This window comes from Dipodomys spectabilis, unplaced genomic scaffold (assembly GCF_019054845.1).
Source record: "Dipodomys spectabilis isolate Male_0828 unplaced genomic scaffold, ASM1905484v1 ptg000125l, whole genome shotgun sequence".
In the NCBI taxonomy this organism is placed as follows: domain Eukaryota; kingdom Metazoa; phylum Chordata; class Mammalia; order Rodentia; family Heteromyidae; genus Dipodomys; species Dipodomys spectabilis.
The window spans coordinates 11,161,937-11,178,001 of record NW_024870802.1 but is presented as its reverse complement, the minus strand read 5'-3'; the positions used below and the strand labels follow the sequence as shown (position 1 = coordinate 11,178,001).

Below are 16,065 nucleotides of genomic sequence, written 5' to 3'. Positions count from 1 at the left end.
AGTAGGTCATCCTTGTATTTACATGAAAATAAAGGTGCTTGGGAAGCCCAGCTTCCTTTGTTTCTAAGGTGGGACAATTTAGATAACTCCCTAAATGTTTCTGGCTTATTTAGGTAGCCTATAAGAGAGATTGGCTCTGACAGATGAGAGTCTAGAAAAACAAATTAAGCCCTAGGTAGAGTAGATGTATCCTTTTGATATATACCCAATAGTGGGATCATAGCAAAATCTACTTTTAGTCTTTTGAGAAACCTCCATTCTGATTTCCACAGAGGCCGCAACAACATTTCCACCAAATGTAAGAAGGAGTCTCTTTCCCTGCATCTTCTACTATATTTGCTATTTACTTGATGGCTGCCACTCTGACTGGAATGAGATGGAATCTCAGTGTGGTTTTGATTTGCTCTTCTCTTATGGCTTAAGGATATCAGTATCTCTTCATGTATCTGTTAGGCATTTGTATTTCTTCTTGTGAGAACTATTTACTTTGCCCATTTGTTTATTGGGTTTCTTGTTTTCTTGCTGTTCAATTTTTTGAGTTCTCTGTATATTCTTGATATTAATGCCTTATCCATTGAATTGCTAACAAAAATTTCCTCCCCCTTTGCAAGTTTTAAGTTTTTTTTCTTTTTTTTCTTGTAGAACTCTCAGAGATTGAGCCAAATGTATTCCTTCGTCCATTTCTGGAAGTAATTCGCTCTGAAGATACCACTGGCCCTATCACTGGCCTGGCACTCACCTCTGTAAACAAGTTCCTGTCCTATGCACTCATAGGTAAGAACTTAGGTTTTGTTGGGTAACTATAGTGCTTTATTTCCTGCCTCCCTTCAGCTGCTCAACTAGCTGTCAGACTGAGAAATTTTCCTCAACCATCTCTCCTTACAGGAGAGAAATAGGATTGTTTCTGCTACTCTTCATGCTAATTGACAAGGGTTGTGTGCATGGAGGGGAGAAAGAAAGAGAGATTGCCCTAAAATTCTGGTTTTTCTACCTATGCTTTGGAGAAAGTTGAAGATAAAGTTCCTTTGGAAGTTAGGTTTACTTTAGCTTTCAAGTTACATTGTTTCAAGTTTTTTCAAATATACCTATTAGAATAAACAATAAAGAGATGGCTGAAAGAAAAGTTGTCTCTCCTGTCATTTTCAGGACTTACTAAATAGTGATAGTGACCTAGTTTGAATCTTTTTTTTTTTTTTTTTGTCGGTCGTGGGGCTTGAACTCTGGGCCTGGGCGCTGTCCCTCAGCTCTTCAGCTCAAGGTGAGCGCTCTACCACTTGAGCTACAGCGCCACTTCCGGTTTTCTGGTGGTTTATTGGAGATAGGAGTCTCACGGTCTCTCCTGCCCGGGCTGGCTTTGAACCGCGATCCTCAGATCTCAGCCTCCTGAGTAGCTAGGATTACAGGCGTGAGCCACCAGCGCCCGGCTAGTTTGAATCTTTTATTTGTTCATTCATTCATTCATTTTGGTAGTGCTAGAGTTTAAACTCAGATCTTTGTACTTGCTTGTTAGGATGGGATCTTCCTAACCTTTTGCCTGGACTGGCCTCTAACCATGACCCACCAATCTCTGCCTCCTGAGTAGCTGAGATTGGAGGTGTGAACCATTCCACTAGTCTGGTTTGAATCTTTATACTTTTTTCTGCATGTAAATAAATATGAAGTTCTACTGAATCCCCTTGATATGTAGCCTAGGCTGCCTGCAACTCACTGGGTAACCAACTTTGGCCTTTAACTTTTAGTCCTCTTGCCTCAGCATCATGAATGTAAGAACTACCCCTTTTATAAAGAAAACAAGGATAATGTAAGCTAATTAAGCCAAAAAAGGAAAAAAAGATTATATGCTTAATGTCTTCTTTTTTCACTTAATAGTAGTAATTTAGATATAGTGTAATGATCCATCTGATTTATTTTTATTGTAGTAATATGAAATTTTAAAATCAGTTTTATAGAAGTTAATGGTATTAATTATGTTAACAGTGTTTACCATTTCCATCATCCATTTCCCTAACTCCCCTTCCTCCCCCCACCACTTAGTTCAGTATGATTGTTTTCTTCTTATTAATTGTATAATTCCATATCATGGCAGAGATATAGCACAATTCAGTTGGTCATTCTCTTATTTATTATTTAAGTTATTTCCTTTTTGAAGCTATTATATGTAAGACTAAAATAAACATCCTTATTCAAGGCCCTTATTTACTAATCTTTTCATATACATATATATATATATATATATGTATGTATACACACACAAACACACACACACACTTTTTTTTCAGTACTGGGGTTTGAATTCAGGGCTTGCTAGACTAGCGCTTTACTACTTGAGCCCTGCCTCTACGCATTTTTTGCTGATTACTTTTTGTTGTTGGTGGTGGTGGTCATGGGGCCTGAACTCTGGGCCTAGGTACTGTCCCTCAGCTCTTCAGCTCAAGGCTAGCGCTCTATCATTTGAGCCACAGCGCCATTTCTGGCTTTTTCTGCTTATGTGGTGCTGAGGAATCAAACCCAAGGCCTCATACATGCAAAGCAGGCACTCTACCACTGAGCCACCTTCCCAGCCCCTGCTGATTACTTCTGTAGTAGTCTTGCTTACTACCCAAGTACATTCCTGAGCTGTAATTGTCTACTTTGTCTTGCAGTTTTCTGCCCAAACAGGCCTGGAACTGCAGTTCTCTAACCTCAGCCTCCTATGTAGTTGGGACAAAAGGTACATACTGCTGTGCCCTGCTGTGGGTTGAAGAGAAGGTCTCAAAATTTTCTGCCCAAGCTGGGCACTGGTGACTAACACCTGTAATCCTAGATACTCAGGAGGCTGAGATCTGAGGATCACGGTTCAAAGCCAGCCTGGGCAGGAAAGTCTGTGAGACTCTTTATCTCCAATAAACCACTAGAAAACTGGAAGTGCCGCTGTGGCCCAAGCAGTAGAGTTGAGCTGAAGAGTGCAGGGACAACGCCCAAGCCCAGACAGAGTTCAAGCCCCACAACCAACAACAACAAAAATTCTGCCCAAACTGGCCATGATCCTCCAGATTTCAGCTTTCCAAATAGCTAAGACTGTAGTCAAGAGCCATCAATATCTGGTTCTATATGAAGTATTTCTAAATTGAAATTTATGGAATACCAATTTGCTTTCCCAAAGGATTGCAGCATTTTATCTCTTAGCAGAAATGTTTGAATGTTTTCCATTTTTCCCACTCGGTCATCAGCACTGAATGTTATGGGGTTTTTTAGTGTTTGTGTGTGTGCGTGCAAGCATGCACCATTTTAGAAAGTAAAAACTGATATTTTGCTGTTTTTATTTCCTTGAGGTCAAACATTTTTTAATTCTTTTTTCCTTTTCCTCTTTTTTTATTGAGTTATTTTTCCTATAAGTTTATAAAAGCTCTTGCTAAAGTGAGGACAACAACTTCTTGTCTGTCGTAGTATTTAAAAATCTTTGCTCTCTTGCCAGGCATCAGTGGCTCACATCTTTAATCCTAGCTACTCAAGAGGCTGAGATCTGAGGACTGAGGTTTGAAACTAGTCCATGAAACTCTTACCTCAAATTAACAAGCAAATAAGCCAGAAGGAGACCTGTAGCTCAAGTGATAGAGTACCAGCCTTGAGCAAAAAAGGATAATACCCAAGTCTTGAGTTCAAGCTCAATACTGGCGCGCACACGCACACACACACACAAAGTTTGCTCTCAATCTTGATCAAAATATGTCACCCAATTTATGGTTGATCTCTGTTTTCCTGCAGTGCTAGAGACTGAACTCAGGGCCTTGTGCGTGATAAGCAAGCTACATCCCCAACCCTCTGAATTTGTTTACATTGCCTTTTTTTGTTATTGTTTTTCTTTTTTTAGTTGATCTTGCCACTAAGAATGTTAAATTCCTTTTCCCCAATACCAATCCTTGTCTAGGCATAATGGACGTAGGAAACAGGAAAGATGAGGCTTAGGCTATAGCTAGCCAGAAAAGCAAATGACCTTCAAGTCAGGGCAAGTTGGGTTCGTTTAGCTAAAGCATTGCTCAGGATCCTAAGCAGGAGTATTGGGTGCCAGCCAGGTTCTGAATAATGTATAACCTCTCTAGGCACACTCTAGTCCCAGCTTCATAGTTTTCCTAAATGAAATCAGGCCCAGCCACTTCCAGCCTTGCCCTGAGCACCACCTGCAGGTCATGGCTCTTCACAGCCTCCAGCAGCTGCCCTTCTGCTTCTTTCCCTCTGATCTCTTGGTATTCATTTCTTCCCTTCCTGGGCTTGGCAGAGGCTAGTTATTAGAGACCTCAGGCCAGCTGGTCATTGGAGTTTCCTGTGGTGGGAAATGAGAATGCTGAAGGTGGTGATTTCAGTAGGCATAAGAAAAGGACAGGAAGGAGCATGTGAAAAAGCCAGAAAGCAAAGGAGATGAGTTTGTCAAATATCCTTGGAGCTGCCTCCTGAGCAGCCGGAAGAGGACATTCTGAGGAGGGGGCCTTAGGAAGACAAGATCTACTAAGTGAACTCAAGCCAAACAAGCCTCTGTTTAGGCTTTCCACTTAGAAGAAACTGCTTCTGACCTCTCAATTCTGTGACCCAAGGCTTCTGGGTTAATTTTAGGTCCTACTACAAGTAAACTGGCCTTTGGTCCAGCCCCACACAGCTGCCAGGCCAGGATTTGTGCCACAGATTGCCCAGCTTGCTGGCAGGCCCTTCCCGTGGTTGTAAAGACCTGTCACTATTGTTTGCCTTTTTAGAAAATGAACTTTACTACTTGTTCAAGCTTAAGGAATAAAAACACAAAGAGATTAAAAGAGCTTAAATCGCTTTAACAAGAGATTACTGAAAGAGGGGAAGAAATGGACCTCTAGGAGCTTTGTGAGATGGAAGCAGGGCCTGTCCTGCTGCGCTGAGAAGGGCCTGGCTTTCTTGGGTGGGTCCTGGAGGACTGACTAAGGACTGTGAGGTGGGAACAGGAGGGAGATTTTAAGCAAGGGCCAAAGAATATAGGATTTTCTGTGATGAGGTAAGGTGATAAAAGGAGGAGCTGGGTTATGATACAAATCACAAAACTTGACTTATCTTTTATATGACCTCTAAAGCTATTCTTTGTGCTCAGTAGAGAGAGATTGTAAATAGGAGAATTTTTGTCAGACTAACAAAGACAGAAGAGAAAATGAAAAAAAAATAATGAAAGTCTTCTGGCTAATTTTTCCAAAAGAAACACTCAAGTTTCCTGGCAATCCCTGAGTTTCAAATTAGTAATGCCGGGGCTGGGAAGGTGGCTCAGTGGTAGAGCACTTGCCTCGCATGCCTGAGGCCCTGGGTTCAATTCCTCAGCACCATACAAGCAAAAAGAAAAAAGCTGGATGTGGCGCTGTGGCTCAAGTGGTAGAGCGCTAGCCTTGAGCTGAAGAGCTGAGGGACAGCGCCTAGGCCCAGAGTTCAGGCCCCACAACTGGACCCAAAAATAAATAAATAAAAACAAATTAGTAATGCCCCTGCATTATATCATTCTACCTCAGGAGCACCTTATCACTTCCAGAGCTTGATCATGTGGCTGCCCTTCTTCCCTACAGAACTAAGCAGTGTGGAAAGAGTCCTTTAGAACAGAGGCCTTATTGGAGTCAACTTCTTGACCTGCTCCTTTAACATAAGTGAAAACAGAACTCCCCACTTGGCAGCATTTATGTTCACTTCCAGTGTAGTGCTAGTAGTCTTAACTCTAGCGCCTCCCATCTGTGTGTGCATGCACGCGTGTGCATGTGTGCATGCATGTGCACACAGGTATATAGGTCCTGGGGCTTAAACTCAGGGCCTGGGTGCTGTTCCTGAGCTTTTTTGCTCAAGGCTAATGCTCTACCACTTGAGCTACTGCTCTACTGCCAGCTTTTTGGTGGTTAATTGGAGATAAAAGTCTCATGGACTTTACTGCCTGGGCTGGCTTTGAACCCAAAATCCTTATATGTCAACCTTAGTAGCTAGGATTACAGGTGTGAGCCACCAGTGCCCAGCTCTCCTCCCATATTCTTAATCTGATCCTCTTTCCCACACCCCAACTAGCTAGACTCTGGTCCAGTTTAGTTGTCTCCTTTTTTCTCTTAAAGGCTGGTCAAGTTGGTTACATGATTCTTGTCCATTGTCATATTATTTTAAATGAGAATGAAACCACAGCCAGGTGCCAGTAATCCTAGCTATTCAGGATGCTGAGATCTGTGGATCACTTCCAAGCCAGTCCTGGCAGCAAAGTCCAAGAGACTCTCATCTCCAATTAACCACAAAAAGCTGGAAGTGAAAACTGGGAGAGAACAAGGGAAAGGGTGACATTGTCCAAAAAGAAATGTACTCAGCTGCCGGGCGCCTGGAATCCTAGCTACTCAGGAGGCTGAGATCTGAGGATCATGGTTCAAAGCCAGCCCGGGCAGGAAAGTCTGTGAGACACTTATCTCCAATAAACCACTAGAAAACCAGAAGTGGCGCTGTGGCTCAAGCAGTAGAGCGCTCACCTTGAGCTGAAGAGCACAGGAACAGCGCCCAAGCCCAGAGTTCAAGCCCCACGACCGACCAAAAAAAAAAAAAGAAAGAAAGAAATGTACTCACCTGGATGCTGGTGGCTCACTCCTGTAATCCTAGCTACTCAGAAGGCTGAGATCTGTGGATCGTGACTCAAAGACAGCTAGGGCAGAAAAATCTTAGTGAGACTCTTATCTCCAATTAGCCACTCAAAAACCAGAAGTGGTGCTGTGACTCAAGTGGTAGAGCACTAGCCTTGAGCACGAAGAGGTTCAGGGACACTGCCTAGGCCCTGAGTTCAAGCCCCACAACCAACAAAATAAAAAAGAGGAAGACAAAAGGTAGGGCTGGGATGTAGCTCAGTAGCAAAGCACTTGCCTAGCAAGTGCAACATCCTGAGTTCAATCCCCAGTAAAAAAAAAAAGAAGAAGAAAAAGAAAAGATAGTTGAGTGCTAGTGGCTTATGCCTATAATCCTATCTACTCAGGAGGCTAAAATTTGAGGATTAAGGTTTGAAGCCAGCCAGGACAGGAAAGTCCTTGAGACTCTAATCTCCAAGTAACCACCAAAAAACAATGCCTCAAGTGGTAGAGCACTAGCCTTGACCAAAAAAGCTCAAGGACAGCATCCAGGCCTGAGTTCAAGCCCCAGAACCAGCACAAAAAAAGAAGAAAGGAAAAGAAAAAGGCTATAACTCTGGCTTTCACAGCTCTGACCCTACTTGACACTTACTTTGAGGCAAAAATTTATTTCCAGGTCCTTCCTCTATGAAATGAGCAGTTTAATACCAAAGGTTCCCAAGTAAGGCTCCCCTGACTAGCAGCATTAACTTCACATGGGAACTAGAGCTATAAATTCCTAAGCCCCATGTAGACGTACAAAACCAAAAAATCTGGAGGTGGGCACAGCAATGTATTCCAGGTAATTTCAATATATGCTCAAATTTGAGAAGCACTGTTTTATCCAGTGGATTTGTTCAGAGGAGCCATTTATGAGCCGAAATCTTAGGTAGCTCAGGAATCATGGATTTGGGGACTAGAGGAGAGAAAGCCAAACTGGTTTCTCTGCCTTCCTTTTCTCTGTCCTACCACATCATTTAATTTGTCCTTTTTTACTGGAGCAGATCCCACTCATGAGGGCACAGCTGAGGGCATGGAGAACATGGCAGATGCTGTCACCCATGCCCGTTTTGTGGGCACAGATCCTGCTAGTGATGAGGTTGTTCTGATGAAAATCCTTCAGGTAAGTAGGAGAAGAGCAATTAGGCTAATGGCCAAGGGCTGGTGCCCCTGGCTCTACTTACTTGAGTCTGCCAGCAGCATGAAATTGTGTTTTGACTCCACTGGAGCTTAGGGACCAACTTTGTTTCCAAACAAGCAGCTCAGGTAACCAAAGCAAAAGCTTTTTCTAAGGAAAATAATTAAGAGCTTTAAATGAATTGATATCAAATACCGGAAGCCTATAATACACTTGCCTGGCTGGACTGTATCTGTGCCATCCATCTATTAGGCTTGTGAGCTAGAGCTGAAATAAGTTCTGAATATGTCAGGGTTCCATAGAGTGAAAAGACAGTTTTCAACTAAAACTACCCCCTGTCAGTTCTGCAAATCAGATTAAGGTAAGCCAAACGCAGAGAGATAAACAGTGTATGCTTTCTCTCATATACGGAAACTAGATTTAAAATACAACTAAAAGCTGGGCACCAGTGGCTCATGCCTGTAATCCTAGCTACTCAGGAGGCTGAGATCTAGGGATCACCGTTCAAAGCCAGCCCAAGGTGGGAAAGTCTGTAAGACTCTTATCTCTAGTTAACCATCAGAAAGCTGGAAGTGGCACTGTGGCTCAAGTGGTAGAACACTAGCCTTGAGTTGAAGAGCCTTAGGGACAATGTCCAGGCCCTGAGTTCAAGTTCTACAACCAACAAAAATAAAGAACAAAAAAGCACAACTGGGGCTGGGAAGGTGGCTCAGTGGTAGAGCGCTTGCCTTGCATGCATGAGGCCCTGGGTTCGACTCCTCAGCACCACATAAGCAAAAAGAAAAAAGCCGGAAGTGGAGCTGTGGCTCAAGTGGTAGAGCGCTAGCCTTGAGCTGAAGAGCTGAGGGACAGCGCCCAGGCCCAGAGTTCTGGCCCCACGACTGGACCCCCCCCCCCCAAAAAAAAAAAAGTACAACTAAGTGGACATGATGACTTATACAGGAATCTAGGCATTCACACATCAACAGACTAACAGAGGATACTCTTGAGAGAGGAACCCTAACTTGTAACATTTTAAATACTATTTATCAAAATGAATTCCAGGAAATGGAAACATGAGTGTGTGTGGGGGGGTAGTATTGTTTTTTTTTGTTCTTTTTTTGGGCAGGAGGGGGAGGGGTGTACAGAGATGGAGGGAGGAAGGGTCACAAAATGCAGTCATAGTATTCAGTATACTCTGGAAAATGAACTATGCAACTTGTGGTCAGGGGGAGAAACTAGGGGAAAACAAAGGGGTGACATTGTCCAAAAACAATTGTATTTGTTACCTAACTTATGAAATAGTAACCCCGCTATACAACACTTCAATAACAACAATAAAATTGTATTTTTACAAAACAAAAAAACTTTACCCCTGAGCTGGAATGGCATTCAGTGGTAGATCATTTGCATAGCATGTGCATACCCCTGGGTTTAAGCCCCAGCACTATAACTTTAAGAAATAGTATGTTTTGTTTTGTTTTTTAAAGATGGGTGCTGGTGGATCATTCTTATAATCCTAGCTACTCAGGGGGCTAAGATCTGAGTATCACAATTCAAAGCTAGCCTTGTTGGAATAGTCCCTAAGACTCTCTCCAATTAACTAGCAAAACAAACTAGACCAGAGACATGGCTCAAGTGATAGAGCACCAACTATGAAAGAAAAAAATTGAGCAAGAGCTGGGAATGTGGCTTAGTGGTAGAGTGCTTGTCTGGCATGCATGAAGCCTTGCGTTCAATTCTTCAGTACCACAAGAACAGAAAAGGCTGGAAGTGGTGCTGTGACTCAAGTGGTAGAGTTAGCCTTAAGCAAAAGAAGCTCAGGGACAGTGCCCAGGCCCTGAGTTTAAGAGCTAGGACTGGCAAAAAAAAAAAAAAAAAAACTGAGAAAAGCCTGAGTTCAAGCTCTGGTACTAACATGTTTTTTTAAGCCATAGTAAAAAATAATAATGAAAACAGCAAAACTGGCCAGGCACTAGTGGCTTGCACCTGTAATTCTAGCTACTCAGAGGCTGAGATCTGATGATTGCAGTTTGAAGCCAGCCCTAGACTCTTTTCTTCAATTAACCACCAGAAAACTGGAAGTGGTAGAGTGCTAGCCATGAGTGAAAGAACTTGGGATGGTGCCCAGGCCCTGAGTTCAAATCCCATGACCGATAAAAGAAATTAAAATTAATAATAATATAAAACTTACCCCTGAGTACTTCATTAGGGGACTGGAGAAACAAGAGGTAGCTTTTTTTCCTTCAAGTAAACGTCACCTAACTACCTTGTTGATCATGATGTCTTCTCTTTCTTTCTGGAAGGTTCTCCGGACTCTATTGCTAACTCCAGTAGGTTCCCACCTGACTAATGAATCTGTATGTGAGATTATGCAGTCTTGCTTTCGGATCTGCTTTGAAATGAGGCTCAGTGGTAAGTGCTTGAATACTGACTCCTTTACTATTCCAAGGCAAATGTCTGTGTATGTATACAGGATACTGTCTCAAGTACCCCAGAGATGGACTTTTCTACCTTGTGGGGCCTTGGGGATCTATTTGTTGTGAAGCTAAAATAGAGATCTCAACCCATTATGCCAGAGCAAGAATGGGGATGGATCCCAGACTGACTTACCCCAACACCAAATCTCCTTCCCATGGGGTTTCTGAGATTGACACCAGCCTAAAACTCATCAAGTCCCCCGCCTTTTTTTTCCTAACTCCGTAGTGCCACCTAGTGGCCCAGTGAAGTTATGACTGCCAGCTGAGCTGGAGTTGGTTTTAATAAGTTTGGCATAATCCTTGGTAAACAAGGTTTGGAGGGGAGTCTGCTCTGAGAAGTCTCCTGATAATAGCACAGCAAGTAATGACACCTGTGTTATTTGTTTTTGCCTGTGCAGAGTTATTGAGAAAATCCGCAGAGCACACTCTCGTAGACATGGTGCAGCTGCTCTTCACAAGGTAAACCTGCTGCTGTTTGCTTCAGCCCGGCTGCCCAGGCCTCTTGAGTCTGCCTGCCTCCACACAGCCACTTTGGGGACCTGGCCAACCCCACAGCCACATCAGAGGCCACTGGGATTATGGATGGGGGTAGTTCTCTGGGCTCAGGGTTACTGAGCAAGGGAGAAGAAGGGAGCTGGCATGGCCTCAGGGGGAGGTAGAAGGTTATTTAATCTATGTAGACAGATCTTGTTCTGCTTCCTAAACTTGTGTCTGTCTCTGTGCAGGTAGCAGCTGGGAAAGGGAACCCAAAGAGAAAGCCAGACTTAAGGGAGCCTGGAATAGTTACTGAGCTCCCAGATCTCAGTCTTAATTTGTGTGAGAGAAGGCCAAGGCTTGGGTGAACAACAATCATGAGAACTGATCTCTTAACTTGGTTTACCTGGGACTGCCCTAATTTTAGCAGTCTAAGTTCTATGTCCTGGCAACACCCCACCTCCCACCCTCCCCAGTCTCAGGCAAAGCAAGGTGGTTGCTTTCCCTAAGTAAGGTCTTTAAGCCTAGAGCTTGAGAGGCCTTTTCATACTAAACATAAAAACCTATTTCCCAAAGTTCCTTTCAATAACTTGCTTTGGAAGAACTGAAGCAGTGGCTTCAAAACTTCCCCCTAAGATTTCTTTTGCTTTTAGGTCTATAGATGATAATCTTTATCTACTAACTAGATTGTTCTTGGACCCTAATGCAAAGACTTTCTTCTTGGATTCAAATTTATTGGTTTCTGAACTCAACTGTTTTTTGCTTTTCACTCTATGCATGGTCTTCTGGTGTTCTGATAGATTACCCTTTTTGCCCTCAACCCATCTCTTGGCTTTTAGTAGGACTTAGCTAAGAATGAAATGAACCTCCATACTACATACTTGCTTAATTACTTTGCCCTGGTGATTGTCATCTTAGTCCATGTCAAATATGACTCCTTTTTTTAAATGTAGCTTTGTGGTTTGACAGGGCCTTGTACTTGCTTGACTAGCACTTATAACCATTGAGCAATGCCTCCAGCCCTGCTTTTTGCTGGTTACTTTTAGAGATGGAGTCTACCAAACTCCTGCCCAGACTTGTCTCAAACCTTGATCTTCCAGAAATCAGCCTCCTGAGTAGGATTACAAGTGCAAACCACCCATGCCCAGATTTTTTTTTTGTTGGTCTTGGGGCTTGAACTCAGGATTGTCCTGAGCTTTTTTGCTCAAGGCTAGTACTCTACTACTTTGAGCCACAGTGCCAATTCCAGTTTTCTTTTATATATATTATATATATATATTATCTTATATATAAAATATATATTATTATATTAAAATACATATATATTTTAATTGTAAAAATACTGTACAGAGGGGTTACAGTTCCATGAGTAGGGTAATGAGTACATTTCCTATCGAGCACTGTTACCTCCTCCTTTGTTTTTCAATTCTGGCTTTCTGGTGATTAATTGGAGTTAAGAGTCTTATGACCTTTCCTGCCTGTGCTGGCTTTGAACCGTGATCCTCAGATCTCAGCCTCCTGAGTAATTAGGATTCCAGGCATGAGCTACCTGCTCCCAGCTTGAAGATTAAAAAAAAAAAAAAACTACTGGAACTTGGACTCTCAGAATCTCTCACTTACTAGGCTGGTGCTCTACCACTGAGCCATGCCTCCAGCTTAATATTGTAGAAAAAATTTTTTTAGGTACTAGGTTTTAAACTTAGGACTTCATACTTGTTAAGCAGGTACCCACCTAAGCTACTACACCAGCTCCTGTAACTCACTTATTATGATGATGTAGTTGTACAAAGAGATTGCAATTCCATGTCAGGTTATACAAATAATGCATCTTGATCAGTGTCACCCCTTCCATCGTCTACCCCATTTTTTCCTCTGGTTCTTTGATGACTCTGAAAAGGGTTGAATTAGCCTGATGCCTAAGAGACAGGGATGTCTCTGGCCCATGGTGCCTTTGGCTATGGCTTGCATAAAGGAGGCCATTTGTCATCCTGAATGACAGTCAATGGGATTCTCTATCTTACAGGTTACCTCAGTTTAAAGAAGAACCTAAGAGCTATGTGGGGACCAACATGAAAAAGGTAGGATCTGAGAAATTAATTGCTGTCCCTGTCTAAACCTTAATCACTGAATTTCAGTGCTATGGGATACCCCTGCTTACTAGCAAAGACATGCTTTTGTCTGGACAGGTCTGCTTGGAATCTAGAAATAGTTCTCACTCTTTTAGTGAGAAATTCATTTTCTCCCAGATACCTCTCCTTCCCCAGTGTTGCCTTTTTGGGCTGTATTTGTTGGCCCACTGCATAAGCTGGTGATCTAGTCCTTCATGGAAACAGGCCCCCAGGCTGGGTTAAAAATGTATGTTGGGAAGGTGGCTCAAGTGGTCAAGCGCTAGCCTTGAGCTGAAGAGCTGAGGAACAGCGCCCAGGCCCAGAGTTCAGACCCCACAACCTACCAAAAAAAAAAAAAAAAGTTGGCATGGCCATCTCCTCAAGGCTCAGCCTTACCATCAGGTAGGAGTCCTAGAGAAGCTGTGTTACAAAACGTAATGCTGGGTAAAAGTGGGCTCACTCTTGTACTAGTCTCTGTTAAAGAGAGAAATTAAGCTGGGATCCAGATCAAAGAGAGTAGGAGAAGGGTGGTTAGAAGGATGGCCTCTTTCTGTCTTGAACAGAAGTCCTGGACTTCACAGGCCACTAGTGAGGATTCTGCTTGTACCCTTAAGAGGTTCTACTCACAGAGATGACCTTGGCTATTTGGTGCATGCACCTGACCTTCCCCTGTTCCTGCTATCCATCCCCATTCCTTCCCTGTTAGTGTGTGTGTTTATTTCACTCTGTTTAAATCGTGCATTTGCCTGTCTTTCACAGATTTCTCCATGTCTCCTCAACAAACTGGAGCTAAGTAGTGGGGAGCAGACCAAAGCCCTGAACCAGTTAGAGAGGGTACTACTCTTTAAGAACCTCAAGGTCTCTCTCCCTCTCCCTCCCCTTCTCCTTTTCCCTTTTTTATTTCTTTAAATAATTATTTTTTATTTTTGTAACACCCGGGTCCCATTTCCATTGTGTAGAGCACAACTTACCTCTCCCTAGTAACACAGCTTGGCTTTAGAAAAGTTGCATGTGTTTATGACTTTGCAGTGTTGGGAATTCTCCTGGGACCTCTGATTGCCTAGAGGCAGAAGGAAGCTTTGAATATTATATAACCTAGAGAGCCTGGGTCGTGCTGTCATTGTATGGTGAGACTTAAGACCTGGACTTCTAAGCAAGACTTCCCTTTTTTACCCTTTCCCTATCTTAGCGCTAGGACAGAGAGCTTAAGTACAATCTTCAAGTAGATCTGGATATGTGTGCTAGTTTGGTAAGGAACAGTAGTTTAGTGAGTCTTGTTTTTCTTGATTACCACTAAAGGAATCATTCCAAGTTTTAGAGCTCTAGATTGATAGAAAGGAAGCAGGTACCAGGATAGCCAGGACATTGGGAACACTCTGGGATCTGCAAAGATACCCTGTATCTTTTAAAAGTCAAGATGTAAAGAAGCTTAGAAGAGGAGTCCAAACTAAAGATTATCCTAGTCCCCATATCTCTACTTTATGAAGAAGAAGAAGGCTGGGAATGTGGCTTAGTGGTAAAGTGCTTGCCTAGCATGCATAAAGCTCTGGGTTGATTCCTCAGTATCATATAAACAGAAAAAAACTGAAAGTGGTGTTGTGGCTCAAGTGGTAGAGTGCTAGCCTTGAGCAAAAGAAGCTCAGGGACGGTACCCAGGCTCTGAGTTCAAGCCCCAGGACTGGCACAAAAATAAAAATAAAAAAAGGAGAAGAGGAGGGAGAGAAAGAGGTAGGGGACATCTAAGCTATCTAGTCCAACAATATGCATACTGGAAGTGTAATTGTAACATCTAGGTCATTGGAGACAGAAATAATGTGTGTGTGTGTGTGTGTGTGTGTGTGTGTGTGTGTCCGTCCCATTAGTGTAGATAGTCCATAGACCTATGTCCTCTTTGAATGCATTGTCACAGTTTCCTTTGTATTTGCATCAGTGGTTACCCAGCACATTGCCATGATTATTAACCTAGAACCTGCTCTCTTTTTTTGTAAAGTTTCTGTTGTCCTTTGACGTATAGAATTATACAGATAAAGGGGTGTAGGGTTCCATAAACATCCACCGCTTGCTTGTGCCTTAGGCAAAAAATACCACTTTTTAAAAGCTAAAGTATGGGCTGGGAAGGTGGCTCAGTGGTAGAGCGCTTGCCTTGCATGCCTGAGGCCCTGGGTTCGATTCCTCAGCACCACATAAACAAAAAGAAAAAAGCCGGAAGTGGCGCTGTGGCTCAAGGGGTAGAGCGCTAGCCTTGAGCTGAAGAGCTGAGGGACAGCGCCCAGGCCCAGAGTTCAGGCCACACGACCAGACCCAAAAAAAAAAAAAGCTAAAGTATTTGTGAGAGCTGCCAGCTTTCTAAGCCCCCACTGTAGCCAGGAGGCCAAGAACACTCATTGAAATGACCAAGTTGGAGCTAACTTCGCAGCAGATAGCAAAAGAAACAAGAAAGACTGATGGTAGTATGGAAGCAATGTCAATGACTGGCTCTGGTTCTCAGTGGAAGCTAGACTAAAATGCGAAAACCTTTTCAAGAGAAAGACTATTTCATAAAAGTAGATCCAGTTGTTAGTCCTTTTTTTTTTTGGTTGGTCGTGGGGCTTGAACTCAGGGCCTGGGCACTGTCTCTGAGCTCTTTTACTTAAGGCTAGTATTCTACTACTTTGAACCACAGTGCTACTTCCAGTGTTCTGGTGGTTAGCTAGAAATAAGAGTCTCATAGACTTCCTTCCTGGGCCAGTTTTGAACTGTGATCCTCAGATCTCAGCCTCCTGTATAGCTAGGATTAAGGTATGAGCCACCAGCACCCGGCAGTACTGTTTTTTGTTTTGTTTTGTTTTGTTTTTTGTCGGTCATGGGGCCTGAGCTCTGGGCCTGGATGCTGTCCCTCAGCTTTCCAGCTCAAGGCTAGCACTCTACCACTTGAGCCACAGCGTCACTTCTGGCTTTTTCTGCTTATGTAGTGCTGAGGAATCAAACCCAGGGCCTCATGCATGCAAAGCAAGCACTCTACCACTGAGCCACCTTCCCAGCCCCTTGGTAGCTGGGCTACCATTTCAGCCATGCTGCTACTCCTTTTTTCTTTTTCTTTCTTTCTTTTTTTTTTTATTGTTGGTCATGGGGCTTGAACTCTGGGCTTGGGTACTGTCCCTGCGCTCTTCAGCTCAAGGCAAGCACTCTACCACTTGAGCAACAGTGCCACTTCCAGTTTTCTGGTGGTTAATTGGAGATAAGAGTCTCATGGACTTTCCTGCCTGGGCTGGCTTTGAACTGCGATCCTCAGCCTCCTGAGTAGCTAG

At 43.2% G+C, this 16,065-nt stretch overlaps 1 protein-coding gene across 9 annotated transcripts in view; it reads left to right on the top strand.

The window, feature by feature from the left end:
• The window catches only part of Gbf1 (golgi brefeldin A resistant guanine nucleotide exchange factor 1), a 139,015-nt gene that overhangs the window by 96,964 nt on the left and 25,986 nt on the right, over window positions 1-16,065 (top strand). For 8 of the 9 annotated variants that reach the window (XM_042689224.1, XM_042689231.1, XM_042689228.1 and 5 more), the window contains exons 4-8: window positions 643-774; window positions 7,604-7,722; window positions 10,023-10,131; window positions 10,595-10,655; window positions 12,694-12,748. In XM_042689224.1, the coding sequence (XP_042545158.1) occupies window positions 643-774; window positions 7,604-7,722; window positions 10,023-10,131; window positions 10,595-10,655; window positions 12,694-12,748 (476 nt within the window). Of the gene's footprint in view, window positions 1-642; window positions 775-7,603; window positions 7,723-10,022; window positions 10,132-10,594; window positions 10,656-12,693; window positions 12,749-13,537; window positions 13,637-16,065 lie in introns of all 9 variants that reach the window. The other variant, XM_042689232.1, reaches the window with a different exon arrangement.